The sequence below is a fragment of the Leptodactylus fuscus genome, chromosome 2, assembly GCF_031893055.1.
Source record: "Leptodactylus fuscus isolate aLepFus1 chromosome 2, aLepFus1.hap2, whole genome shotgun sequence".
Lineage (NCBI taxonomy): Eukaryota > Metazoa > Chordata > Amphibia > Anura > Leptodactylidae > Leptodactylus > Leptodactylus fuscus.
Window position 1 is genome coordinate 12,107,696 of NC_134266.1, and position 15,532 is coordinate 12,123,227.

A 15,532-nucleotide genomic window follows, 5' to 3' on the forward strand; every position below is an offset into this window, starting at 1 on the left:
CCTGCCCTTGCAGGGATCAGCCTTTCAGAGGCACATCCAGTCTGTGGGCAGTTGGCGCCACAACCTGTATGGTGGCCGAATGCAGGTACTGCAAATCAGTTCACCGTGAAGTCGCTATGAGAGTTGGTGACTATACAAAGCAGGAGCCAAGTGCTTTGTTTTCCATATACTGTATAATACACAGACTAGACACACGGCCAAACAGATGATTCGTGCAGGGGCTGGCTGCGGACCCCCCCGCCGATCAGATATTTATGGACTATCTTACAGATAAAATCATGGACGACCCCTTTATGCCAGGTTTATTTAGAACTTTTTTTTATGCTTTTCACAGTATATTTTTGCCTTTGCCTATACTTCATGTTAAAAAATTTTTTAACCCCCCCCCCATGCAACTTCTTCTTATAACCATCAGTCGTGTCCCATCCCATCCCATTTTAGCAGCCCGGGCTATATACTTGGCCATATGTCGACCAACTGCTACCTTTAGCATTGAAAAGGGTGATTTTCTCCTTTCTGACAGTGAAAGGTTGTGTATCCTAGTCCAGTGTACTAGGGAGCAGAGGGAATATATTTATCATCATAGATTGACCGTCAGGAATTCAGAAAGGGGTTCAAAGACAATTAATCATCTCTAGTGAGCTCAGGGTGACCTGGACCCTTGCCGATTATGGGGTAGCTGAAACTTTTGCATCTCCCAACGTTACACCAATGTACTTGCTGCATAAACAACCCCCTTCAACCTCTTATACCGGCATGTTCCATATTAGTAAGCGTTGCGGGTATATTTCCACATAGCAGATTTGCTCAATAAATTTTTGAGATTGTCAATCTGCTTTCACTCATCTGAATGAGTTTATTTTGACATGTACAAGTTTCATTCACATAAATGATTCAGAATTAGGGTTGAGCGATCGTGTTGGGAAAAGATCGGATTCCGATCGGCGATCGAGAAAATTTCACGATCGCCATTGGAATTCCGAACACGATCGTTTTAGGTGGGATCGAGATCGGTGATTATTTCCCACATTGCTTGGCTACTAGCCAAGCATTGTGGGAGAAGCTAACAATGTTTGCCTTCACACTGAGTATTCTGAGCGGAGTGTATACTCAGTGTGAAGGCTCCGCTGCGGTTCCATAGAAATGAATGGAAGCAGCCGGCACACAGCCTTAACCCCCTGCGCGCCAGCTGCGTCCATTCATTCTAATGGGAGACTAGCTAACATCTCTAGTAACTACTTACCTGCAGAGATGGCTGGTCCGGTGTCCGGTGTTCTCGTTCTTCTTCACCTCGCTGCCCCCGCCTCCTAGGTTAGTGTTAAAGAGCTAGGAAGAAGGCGGGGCTTGTGGCTTAGGAGAGTGTGGGCGGGTACAGGGCGGGGAGACGTGAAGTCTCCCCTGCCAGTACCCGCCCACACTCTCCTAACCCGCCCACACTCTCCTAACCTGGGAGGCAGGGGGCAGCGAGGCGAAGAAGAACGAGAACACCAGGCACCGGACCAGCCATCTCTGCAGGTAAGTGGACACCAGGGAAGACTAAGTAGCCAGAGGATTAAAAAAACATCACTACACAGCGTGGATTCTAACAATTAAAGCGTTCAATTGTTAGATTCCATGCTGTATAGTGAATAGGATTGTTTTTAACATCCGATCTCCGATTAGTAAAAAAAATCCCATTGACTTGCATTGGGATCAAAATTGGGATCGAGATCGGGTTCCAATGAAAAATTATCGGAAATCGCATTTCAAAATCGATCCTGAAAAGTCAAGATCAGCTCAACCCCATTCAGAATTGATTAAATTTGCCACGGGTGAATGTACCTTAAAATAGATATCTGATAGAACCGCGGTGTTAAAGGGGTTTTCTGTTTTTTATTTTATTGATGACCAATTTTTAGGATAGGTTCCCCAGTATCGGTGGGGTCAACGACACTGACTTGAATGGGAGCTGATGTTCAGTATTCCAGCACAGCCGCTATATAGTAGATGGAGCCTTCTTCTTCCTGCTCCGTCCACTGTGTAGTTGCGGCTGAGAACATTTGATTGATGGGGGTGCTAGGTGTGAGACCCCACTACATAGGTGACCTATCCATAGCATAAAAACACTGCAACTATTGGACACATAGTAAAGAGCGCCATACTACCGTACGTACAGAATCTACCGTCTGCATTCGCCCTGAGACTACTCTCGACATTAATGGGAATTTCACTCATTTTCTAAAATTTTTTCCCTAATTTTACGTTCTAAAATAACACATTTCTGAATAGTCAGAGCACCTGCCGAATGTCCGCGGCTTACATGCCGGTGAATGACTGTCATAATAATCCAGCACTCGTCGCCGCGCCCGTCCTTTGACTTTCAGCAAATATTTGCATGTGTAATTGTGTAATTAGACTGATAGAGGTGATTATTAATTGGGCTTTACAAATAGTCATGGATTTCGCCACTTCTTTGAAGTCATGAAACAAATTGGCCGCCTGGAACAGCTAATAGCTCTCCATCCAAAGCCAAAAGCATCCGCGGTAATTGCTTTTCCATCCCAATGCATTTCTGATCGGCCCAAATAATAATTTCAGGCTTTCTTTTCAGCTAAGTGACACAGGCCGGTATACCTGCACCGCGTCCACGCCGAGCGGAGAAGCCAGCTGGAGCGCGTACATTGAGGTTCAAGGTAAAGCGATAGAAATTGTCACCCGGATTGTCTTATACGTTATGTTTTACTGTGGTATAGGCGTGTATAGCGGCAGGCAGATGTCCCTGTCACCGCTTATGTGCGCTGCATGTAGCTGAGCTGAGTTTGTTGCTTATGGTGATATGCAATGTGCCTCTATGGGTTTGCATGGAAACCTACATCTTTATAGGTAGGAGATGCTTGGACCTTCCTTGATTTGGCCACTTTTGGGACACCTGGTGGGGACAGTTTCCACTCTGAATCGGTCACCCCCTGCACGGTTCCTAGCCATGGCCTAGTGTAGGGTCCGGGCTATAGACTGGTAACTGAGGGAGTCCAAAGACTACGTAAAAAGATGATGGCATGGGGGGTCTGTTACAAAATTTGCTTTTGTGCCCAGGATCCTTGAAATTTGTCTTTGACATAGTGGTTTGTGGGTACCCAGGATACATGGCCGCCACACCGTTTTAGCATTGTGGCTCCTCATAGAGCAGTCACAGCCCAAATGCAAAGCAATGCTATAGAAAGGACAAGTTCAGCTCTGCTACATCGGCCTGCGCAAATTTTTGCGTTTACGACCATTGTGTATTATAGGGGGAAGTATCAGTAGAGTAACAAATAAGGCACTGCTATAAAATCACCCAAAATCGCTGGGAACCTGTTCAATCCTTGGCGCTCCCTTGCGTCCGTGCCGCTGCCGTTCCCAAACCAGCCCTTGGGATGTGAGCCCACATGGAAGGCGTAGAGTACATTGGGAATGACCCTGTATCTGTGGGATACACTATATTGTACGATCCAGTCTTTAGTAGCATTATTTCCTCTCCATTAGAATTTGGCGTTCCTGTACAACCCCCGCGAGCCACTGATCCCAATCTTATCCCGAGCGCTCCGTCAAAGCCTGAAGTCACCGATGTCAGCAAGAACACAGTGACCTTATCCTGGCAGCCAAACTTGAATTCCGGTGCGACACCAACATCGTACATCATAGAAGCCTTCAGGTAGTATACGGGATGGGGTCTGGTGTATACTTCAGCTTGGCTTTCATACTATTGGCTTCTATGTGACTTCCATTCTCTTTGTAGTCACGCATCAGGAAGTAGCTGGCAAACAGTGGCCGAAAATGTCAAGACTGAATCTTTTGCTGTCAAGGGCCTGAAACCCAACGCAATCTACCTCTTCCTAGTCAGAGCGGCTAATGCCTACGGACTGAGCGACCCCAGTCAGATATCTGACCCTGTAAAGACACAAGGTAGGAAAAATCCTAAAACGCATTTATCATTTATCAGAACAGATACATTGGGTATATGAGTACGCCGCGCTGTCCTGGAGCAGCAGATCTGTGGGGGGCCGGGGGGGCTAGGTCAGACCCTCACAGATCTAATACTGATGACTGATCCTAAATATTAGAAACTTGATGACTACTTAATATTGACTGTATAGATCCATATGCTGTTGGCTCCCCCTAGTGTTATCTACAGGAGGAAAAACTCAGCTTTCCCATAGATATATCTTATGACAATACAATGTACAGAACTGAAGAGCTCAAGATGAGATAGAGAAGATATACAGAGCAAAACTCTTAATGAACTATCTGATAATTATATGAACTATTCTATACAAAATTATCTATCTATCTATCTCCTATCTATCTATCTATCTATCTATCTATCTATCTATCTATCTATCATCTATCTATCTATCTATCTATCTATCTATCTATCTATCTATCTCCTATCTATCTATCTATCTATCTATCTATCTATCTATCTATCCATTGAATCTATTTGTCCTATCTATCTATCTATCTATCTATCTATCTATCTATCTATCTATCTTCTATCTATCTATCTATCTATCTATCTATCTATCTATCTATCTATCATCTATCTATCTATCTATCTATCTATCTATCTATCTATCTATCCATTGAATCTATTTGTCCTATCTATCTATCTATCTATCTATCTATCTATCTATCTATCTATCTATCTCCTATCTATCTATCTATCTATCTATCTATCTATCTATCTATCTATCTATCTATCCATCCATCCATCTATTGGTATTATTTTTCACATTTCGCAGTCTTATAATACAGTTCTGTTAAACCCCAGAGAGAAGATCTCTACACCCAAGTACAGCTCAGTATAAATTGGTACATGTAGATCTATCTCGGGGTCTTGTCTGAACTTTAGGATTCCTCAGACATTATTATTAATCCAGCCTAAACATTTCTAATAATCAGTTTCCAGCGCTGTGAGGAGGCAGAACATTGTGGATTTCTGTAGGATTTATTCTGCAGCCTTACTGACCCCCCTGTTAGCCGCCTATTCAGAGGGGACCCGGGGGCTTCAGGATTCCGGTCAGTCCCACCACGTCTCCGAATGGGTCACACAGAGTCCAGCTGTGGGTGATGTCACTGGTGCAGTCATTTATATTAACTGGTGACCGCTGGAAAATGTAAATGGATTCCTTCTTATTAAGAGTTGCCCACCGCTAGATGACTTCATCCAGTTGGCTTGTCGATGACCCCACGTAAGGTCTATGTTTGTCTTTGGGTTTATAGAGTTATTAGGTAGATTGGATCATATTCACACCCTCCTTCTGTGATATACATTTCAGAAGAAAGAAAAATTTAGCAGGGAACACAAAGCCCACAGTCTTAGCCTGTGTGATAGGAAACATTCCCTAGCAGACGAGAACTTTCAGGATTGTGAGAGTCATCGTTCTTATAGAGAATGTTATTCTAGATAATTCCAACATATGGATTCCTTCTAGACTATCATGTATGTTCTAGATAAATCCGTAAAGGCCTAGTCAGGTTTGTTCTAGGTGTTCCATCATAAATCCCTGTGCTCGAATGTAAAATATATTTGTTCTTAAAGGGTACCTCCAACTGCAAAACAACTATATAGAAATAGATAGTACAGGTGGATATAAGAAACTTTGTAATCTATCTTATTAAGGAAATCTGTTTCCATCTCCTCTTATTAAGCTGCTCTCCTCCTTATCTTCACTCAGTCTGTTTATATAGAATCAGTACTGAGCTTGCATACAGAAGTCTATGGAGAAGGGAGTGGGAGGAGGAAGCTGTTGATTGATTGTCTCATCTTGATAGATTGTAGTGTCAGAAGAACTGTATGTTACCCCCGATGTAGTAGAGTGTATCTTATCCAGCCTTCTCCTTCCCTTCCATAGACTTCTATGTAACAATTAAATCAATCAAGTGGAGAAAGAGACATATTTCTTTAATAAGATGTATTACAAAGTTCCTTATATTCACCTGTAGTATTCCGTTATGTTTTGTCATTGGATTTACACTTTAAACATCATGTGTGTTCTAGATACATTGTTAGCATTGATACTCTTGTTCTAGATATGACTGTTCTTGGTATTCCAACTAGACTTGAGCCGATCTTGAGATTTCAAGATCGTTTTTAAAATCCAATTTCCGATCATTTCCCATCTGAACCCAATTCCAATCCTAATGCAAGTCAATGGGATTTTTTAATGATCAAAAATTGGATTCTAGAAATGATCCTATTCACTACACAGCATGGAGTCCAAAAATCAAACGCTTTAATTTTTAGACTCCACATTTAGTGATTAAAAAATCCACCGGTTACTTAGTCCCCTCTGGTGTCCGGTTACCTGCACAAAACCGCTGCCACCTCCCCTCCTGGTGTGTACGCCGTTCCTCAGAGCTCCGGGCCGTTGTTCTCTGTCTGTTTCTCTCTTCTCTCATTCAGACGCCGGTAGAGCACCGTACGCGCCCCCACCTCCCTAGTTAATCACTCACGTCTCCCCGCACTGTACCCTAAGCCGCAACAAGTCCCGCCTACTCCCAGCCTCAGTAACGCTAGCCTATGGAGGTGGGGGCGCGTACGGCGCTCTGCCGGTGTCTGAATGAGAGACGAGAGGACAGAGAACAACAACCTGGAGCTCCAGGGAGCGGCAGCGGTTCTGTGCAGGTAACTAGGATTCAGCGATTGGGATTGGAATTCCGTTCCCGATCTTTTTTTTCGGCAGGATCAGAACCCGATTGCAATCGTGAAATTTACTCGATCGCTGATCGGGATCCGATCTTTTCTGATCCCAATCGCTCAACCCTAATTCCAACTTATTTTTGATGAAATTCCCATCGATCCCTCTGAATACAGTTCAGTTCAGTAGAATGTGCTGTATATTTGAAGAGCATAGAGTTCTATATATCTCCTATATATCCTATACATGTAACACATTGTTCATTCCAGATGTTCCTCCTACAAGTCAAGGCGTAGATCACAAGCAAGTCCAGAGAGAGCTGGGCGACGTGGTTCTGCACCTTCATAACCCAACCATCCTGTCGTCCTCTTCTATTGAAGTACATTGGACAGTAAGTAGATCATTGAGTCGCCTTCCTTGGTCTGTGTCCTCCAGGGCCATAAGAAATTGTGTCCGGAATAAAGTCTTAATCACAGGTAGCAGATAAGGGTTAAGACGTCTTCACTTTTCCTATTAGCATTTAGATTGTTCTTGCCCACAATCTTCATATCTGGATGTTCACAATGAATTGGAATCAGGGCTGTTAATATAAGACGTCTCCCCCTCCTCCTGCAGGTGGACCAGCAATCTCAGTACATCCAAGGCTACAAGATCCTCTACAGGCCCAGCCCGGAAAATCGCGGGGAATCCGCCTGGTCTATATTTGAGGTCCGGACGCCAGCAAAAAACAGCGCGGTGATCCCTGAGCTGAAAAAAGGGGTGAACTACGAAATCAAAGCCCGACCTTTCTTCAATGAGTTCCAAGGAGCCGACAGTGAAGTGCGTTTCGCCAAGACCCTGGAAGAAGGTAAGAAGGGAGACGGTGACCGCCCCTCCCCCGCTCTTAGGACTTAGTTCAAGGTTGGGCTGATTACTCCTTACTGATTGTTTCTTTTTCTTTTACATTTTGCTGATTGGGGATTAGACGTATTAAAGGGAAATCGGAGAAGATTCTTCTCTGTAACTTCTGTATATGTATACTACATTCTGCTTAACCGAAGCCAAAAGATTAGTGGGAAGGTACGGGAGATTATAACTGAGATATATATATATATATATATATATATATATATATATATATATATATATATATTTCTACTGTACTTTGCCACTAATCTTTTTGCTTTTTGCTATACATTAGATAGTATATCTGAAGATTATCTGAGAATTCTCACCCATACGTATTAAAGGGGTTGTTCATGCTGTGATATATAAGCACAGCGCCATACGTTGTATAGTGGTTGTGCTTGGTACTGCAGCTAATCCCCAAGTTAGACTTCTGATTAGAGAATCTTCCTATCAATTTATCTCTTTATTCTATATACACCTTTTCAGTCCAGTGTGAATGCACATTTATCCTGATACTTTCTGTGTATCTATCTATTTAAATAAATCTATATAGATCTAAATATCTCATATCTATCTATCTATCTATCTATCTATCTATCTCATGTCTATCTATCTACTATCTATCTATCTATCTATCTATCTATCTATCTATCTATCTATTATCTATCTATCTATCTATCTCATGTCTATCTATCTACTATCTACTATCTATCTATCTATCTATCTATCTCATATCTATCTATCTATCTATCTATCTATCTATCTATCCCATCTATCTATCTATCTATCTATCTATCTATCTATCTATCTATCTATCTCCTATCTATCTATCTATCTATCTATCTATCTATCTATCTCCTATCTATCTATCTATCTATCTATCTATCTATCTATCTATCTATCTATCTATCCCATCTATCTATCTATCTATCTATCTATCTATCTCCTATCTATCTATCTATCTATCTATCTATCTATCTATCTATCTATCTATCTATCTATCTATCTATCTACCCATCCCTCATATCTCTCTATAACCTCCTAACCCTATTATTATCTATATTCTTTATTATACAGCCCCCAGCGCTCCTCCTCAGAGCGTCACAATTACCAAGAATGATGGCAATGGGACTGCCATTGTGGTCACGTGGCAGCCCCCCCCTGAAGAAAACCAAAATGGTCTGGTCCAAGAATACAAGGTAATGGTGCGGGGTCAGACAGGCTCTTTGTGTGCCCACGTCCATGTCTACCCATCCCCATGTTCGCTATAATCCGTCTTCTCATCACTGCGCGCCGCCGAGGATCCGCTTGACGTCAGCCGCGTGTCGTCCTCGCTCCATAAGTCCAGGAGAACAAAATAAAATGACATTTTGCGAGCCTAAATATCTCCTGTTAGTAAGCTCCTCGCCTGACATTTCATTTTTAATTTCGCCAAAGCCTTTGTTTTCCTGACACCATAAATGAGCCTTCAACTACAATTTTTCATGGTCCTATTTTAAGTTCGCCTCCGTTCCGTGGAAGGATTTGCCTGCGCCGCTGCCTGTATTTGGGGGCAGACTCTCGTACGACCCATCATGGCTAAATCTTATAGAATTCGAGAAAACTTGATAACATTTATTACAAATGAAAAAACTCATGTTTAAGATTCTGACGAGTTCTCTAAGCTAATGGGAACCAAATGTGACCCCGGGAAAGGCGTGGGTGTCTGTCTCCATCTAGTGGCGAACGGCGAAACTGCACTGCAATTCATCGGAAATTTGATACCGAAAATTCCTGCAGAAATGAAGCCTAAAATGAAGATTTACTTACTGTGACTATGTAATTATTGCCTCAGCTCATTAGACGCCGGCGCTGCGGGCAGAGGGGGGAAATAAAATTATATTTACTTTATTCTATTTAGATTTATTATAATTCTTTATGTCGATTGAGTTTATCTATGGAGGATTGTTTTATGAGGTTTTATTTTTTTGCACACACACCTTTCCCTATGGTTATTTTATGGGGGTTGGAGCTACACATACAATCCCAAATCCAAATACAGTAATAGATACAACTCTGAGCCACCACTAGGGGGAGCTCCATGTAGTTGGATGTATACAGCTAGTGCCAATCTCAGTGGGAGCTGTAACCTCTATATACAGTGAGCGCCATCTAGTGACAAGTAGAGACCGGCGACTCTAACAGGGAACTGGTAATACATTGTTGAATTTTTTCTTGCTTTTTTTTTTTAGGTTTGGTGCCTTGGCAATGAAAGTCGATATCATATTAACAAGACGGTCGATGGCTCCTCTCTCTCCGTAGTCATCCCCTACCTAGTACCTGGCATCAAGTACAGCGTGGAGGTGGCGGCGAGCACCGGAGCGGGGCCGGGGGTGAAAAGTGAGCCGCAGTTCATCCAGTTAGGTGAGTTGTGTGAGCAGTGTCCATTGTAATGATCGTTGTCTTATAGTTTTGAGACTGCTTAAACTAATCCAAGGAAGCGACAACAACCAAACGCCAGACATTGAGGTATACATTAAAGAAAGACAAAAACTGAAGATTGAACATGTTAAAATCCAACATGCCTGATTTTTGCAGCATTTGCTTTTGGGGGAGGATTGTCTACACAATAGATAGTTGGCCAATTCTGTTAAAATCAACCATTGGGGTGTAATGATCGTGGTCACAGGGGGTGCGACTGTAATAGGGCCCATGTAGGAGACCCGCAGCCTCATATCAGTGGTCAGAGAGCGCCTGGTGACTCTACCCCTGTCTCCTATGTGAAGAGACTACACCATCTGCAATAGAGACCAGCACTGATCTCGGCTGCCTGTAGAGGGCACTCTGCCGCACTTTCCATATAACAGATCCAGGTATTGGACCCCGACTGATCAGCTTTTTGAGGGGACCACAGCGTATGTGTAAGCTCTCACTTTGTACATCATATGCAGAATGTTTTATAGCAGCTGTAACTGTAATTGTAGCTGTGCTGTGAGATTGTAACCTCATCTCGTAGAAGCGAAGACAAGGCTGGGATTATTTGGCTCAGTCACCATAAAACAGGCAGCGAGTGTGATAGACAGTGAAGAGGTCACAGCGCTCAGGAAGAGCCATGGCCCCTTCACCCAGCTGATCAGCAAGGGTCCTGGGTGTTGGACCCTCACTGATCTCTTATTGATTACCAATCCTGAGGGCAGGTCGTCAATGTAAAGGAACTGGAATATTCCTTTAAAAGGAACTTTGGATGGAGGGTCCGTCTGTTTCATAGGTGAGCTGTAGTATCTATCTATCTATCTATCTATCTATCTATCTATCTATCTCCTATCTATCTATCTATCTCCTATCTATCTATCTATCTATCTATCTATCTATCTATCTATCTATCTATCTATCTATCTCCTATCTATCTCATATCTATCTATCATCTATCTATCTATCTATCTATCTATCTATCTATCTATCTATCTATCTATCTATCTATCTCCTACCTATCATCTATCTATCTATCCATCTCCTATCTATCTATCTATCTATCTATCTATCTATCTATCTATCTATCTATCTATCTATCTCCTATCTATCTATCATCTATCTATCTATCTATCTATCTATCTATCTATCTATCTATCTCCTATCTATCTATCTATCTATCTATCTATCTATCTATCTATCTATCTCCTATCTATCTCATATCTATCTATCTATCTATCTATCTATCTCATATCTATCTATCTATCTATCTCATATCTATCTATCTATCTATCTATCTATCTCCTATCTATCTATCTATCTATCTATCTATCTATCTATCTATCTAGCTATCTATCATCTATCTATCTATCTATCTATCTCATATCTATCTATCTATCTATCTATCTATGTCATATCTATTTATCTCATATCTATCTATCTCATATCTATTTATCTCATATCTATCTATTTATCTATCTATCTATCTCATATCTATCTATCTATCTATCATCTCATATCTATCTATCTATCTATCTATCTCATATCTATCTATCTTCTATCTATCTATCTATCTATCTATCTCCTATCTATCTATCTCCTATCTATCTATCTATTTATCTATCTATCTATCTATCTATCTCCTATCAATCTATCTATCTATCTATCTATCTATCTATCTATCTATCTCCTATCTATCTATCTATCTATCTATCTATCTATCTATCTCCTATCTATCTATCTATCTATCTATCTATCTATCTCCTATCTATCTATCTATCTATCTATCTATCTATCTATCTATTATCTATCTATCAATCTATCTATCTCCTATCTATCTATCTATCTATCTATCTATTATCTATCTATCTATCTATCTATCTATCTATCTATCTATCTATTATCTATCTATCAATCTATCTATCTCCTATCTATCTATCTATCTATCTCCTAACTATCTCCTATCTATCTATCTATCTATCTATCTATCTATCTATCTATCTATCTCCTAACTATCTTCTATCTATCTATCTATCTATCCATTTATCTATCTATCTATCTTCTATCTATCTATCTATCTATCTCCTATCTATCTATCTATCTATCTATCTATCTATCTATCTATCTATCTCCTATCTATCTATCTATCTATCTATCTATCTATCTATCTATCTATCTCCTATCTATCTATCTATCTATCTATCTATCTATCTATCTATCTATCTCCTATCTATCTATCTATCTATCTATCTATCTATCTATCTATCTATCTATCTCCTATCTATCTATCTATCTATCTATCTATCTATCTCCTATCTATCTATCTATCTATCTATCTATCTATCTATCTATCTATCTATCTATCTATCTATCTATCCTGTATATTATATAATGTGTATTCATATATTATGTTATCTATCTATTATTATTAGTAGTAGTAGTAGTAATACAATTGTATAGTTATAATCTGGGCGTTGTTGCTGTCCCCTCTGTTATGTGTAGGGGGCGCTCATTGCTGACCCTCCTATAGGGGACAGATCTTTCCTTCCTCACTTTCTCCTATAGACACTTTGCTCTCTGTACACTTCTCCTGGACTCCTCGTATCTCAGACATTACACAGGTTAATATCACAGAGAGGATCCGGTTAATAAGAAATGATGTAGACTTTGGAGCCACATTCTCATCTGTCCCGGTGTCCTGGTATTACCTCGCTGTTACTATTATAGCCCGGCTTTGATTCTCTATAACACAATCGATATAAACTTGTTGACCTTCAGAGGTTTAGTAGAAATTCTAGAGGAAGAAACAAAGAGAACCGACATGCCAATGTTATTACTACATTGAGTGCCCCAAAACCTAAAAACTGCTGCAGGAATGAAAAGCTAAAAGTTATACACTGCAGTCTCATTTTTGGCCACCGGGTGGCAGAGAAGCACCAATGCCATCTAATCATTCTACTCATATATAAGGGATGCAATTGCAAATGCTGCATTTATTAATGGCCATGTATACTATATATAACTGTAACTGTATATAGGAAGATATGCAAATGGGGAGAATAACTTTTAAAATTAAATTAAAATATATATTTGGTGACTTAATAATTAATCAATAAATCCATAAAATAATAATAATAATAATAATAATAATAATAATAATAATAATAATAATAATAATAATAATAATAATAAAATAATTAATAATAGTCCTCTACATTATATCCCATTTTATACAAAATATAACCAACCTGTTTAGAACTATTGTATAGAATTATTCGGTAGTCCACAGCAGCCAATCAGATGCTGGCTTTCATTTTTCCATGGCGGGTGATCCCACTTCTGTCTATGAGCGGCTCTTCCTCTGTCCCTTTGTATTAATTTAATATAAAGGTGCCCAAGATATATTGATCAGCATTGTTTAATACTGTACATGACCACTAGAGGGCTCCTCTGTCTCAAAAAACCATATCTTATATCTGATTCCACAGCGTTGTCACCCAACTTTCTTAGATTCAGAATGACAGATTCACTCAGCTATGTCTCGATAAATGGGTGGACCGTGTATTACTGTATAATGTAACGAGGATTTCTCATGGCTGTCACAATTTCTGCATAGGCTTAGGCTTCATGCACACAACTGTAGTTTGTTTTTTCCACAATTACAGTCCAAATGCATGTATTTCTATGGCCTCATACACACATATGCAGTTTGTACGTCCATGTGCATATAGCCTAAGGACTTTCACTTCCAGTGAGATAAATCTGTCCGGGCCTTGCGTCTCTATCATCGCTTTTAAAGAAATTTTGCCAAACACTTGCCTTGTTCTTAGTGAAATTTCAACGACTTAAACGCTATAAAGCCTTGGGAATTAAGGAATAAATTGTGTTGTCTTAGAATTAGAAGTCTGCTGCACTTTTGCACATTTCGGGTCAGTTTCAGCTATGCTGGGGTGAAGTAAGAGATACAGAGCGCGGGATAAATTCATTAGTCACGGTCCATTTTATATGGTTAAGTCCAGCTGGTGCGATACGAGAACCATAACCGGCCGCCCTCGTAAAAACCTGATCCACCCCCACACCACCGCTCACAAAGAGCTGTGAAATCAGTAAACCTGGCAGATACCGCCGGGGTATTAGACTGTAGGAGGCTGACCTGCGCCATGGACTGCGCCGCTCTGGACTGCGCCCACAGACGTAAGACCCTCAGTCATCGCAGCAGGTGGCTCTAAGCGAGGACCTGGCCGGATAGTTCAGGGTTAAAAAAAAGGGTCAAGAAAGCATCAGAGTGAAGAGGACAATGTGATAAAATGGCTGCAAACCTGCGGGATATGTCAGGGGGCCTTGTCATCAGTGCTATATAGTAGAGTCTTACCAAGTATGGCTTGTACATGAGTCTCTCCAGGAACCCCATATGTACCAGCGTCCTTCCAGGAATCCTGTATCTTCCAGAGGCCCTCCAGGCATCCTATATGTATCTGGGTCTTTCCAGGCATCCTATATGTACCAGCGTCCTTCCAGGTATCTTATTTGTACTAGAGACCTTCCAGGCATCCTATATATACCAGAGACCCTCCAGGCATCCTATATATACCAGGGACCCTCCAGGCATCCTATATATACCAGAGACCCTCCAGGCATCCTATATATACCAGGGACCCTCCAGGCATCCTATATATACCAGAGACCCTCCAGGCATCCTATATATACCAGGGACCCTCCAGGCATCCTATATATACCAGAGACCTTCCAGGCATCCTATATATACCAGAGACCCTCCAGGCATCCTATATATACCAGGGACCCTCCAGGCATCCTATATATACCAGGGACCCTCCAGGCATCCTATATATACCAGAGACCCTCCAGGCATCCTATATATACCAGGGACCCTCCAGGCATCCTATATATACCAGAGACCCTCCAGGCATCCTATATATACCAGAGACCCTCCAGGCATCCTATATATACCAGAGACCCTCCAGGCATCCTATATATACCAGGGACCCTCCAGGCATCCTATATATACCAGAGACCCTCCAGGCATCCTATATATACCAGAGACCCTCCAGGCATCCTATATATACCAGAGACCTTCCAGGCATCCTATATATACCAGAGACCCTCCAGGCATCCTATATATACCAGAGACCCTCCAGGCATCCTATATGTATCTGGGTCTTTCCAGGCATCCTATATGTACCAGCGTCCTTCCAGGCATCCTATATATACCAGAGACCCTCCAGGCATCCTATATATACCAGAGACCCTCCAGGCATCCTATATATACCAGAGACCCTCCAGGCATCCTATATATACCAGAGACCCTCCAGGCATCCTATATATACCAGGGACCCTCCAGGCATCTTATATATACCAGAGACCCTCCAGGCATCTTATATATACCAGAGACCCTCCAGGCATCTTATATATACCAGAGACCCTCCAGGCATCCTATATATACCAGAGACCCTCCAGGCATCCTATATATACCAGAGACCCTCCAGGCATCCTATATATACCAGAGACCCTCCAGGCATCTT

At 41.3% G+C, this 15,532-nt stretch overlaps 1 protein-coding gene across 1 annotated transcript in view; it reads left to right on the forward strand.

Annotated features, from left to right (window-relative positions):
• The window catches only part of ROBO1 (roundabout guidance receptor 1), an 893,061-nt gene that overhangs the window by 824,878 nt on the left and 52,651 nt on the right, over positions 1 to 15,532 (forward strand). Inside the window, exons 12-18 of the mRNA XM_075263408.1 lie at positions 2,591 to 2,672; positions 3,502 to 3,670; positions 3,755 to 3,921; positions 6,926 to 7,047; positions 7,272 to 7,503; positions 8,622 to 8,743; positions 9,776 to 9,947. Coding sequence (XP_075119509.1) covers positions 2,591 to 2,672; positions 3,502 to 3,670; positions 3,755 to 3,921; positions 6,926 to 7,047; positions 7,272 to 7,503; positions 8,622 to 8,743; positions 9,776 to 9,947 — 1,066 coding nt within the window. The remainder of the gene's footprint in view (positions 1 to 2,590; positions 2,673 to 3,501; positions 3,671 to 3,754; positions 3,922 to 6,925; positions 7,048 to 7,271; positions 7,504 to 8,621; positions 8,744 to 9,775; positions 9,948 to 15,532) is intronic.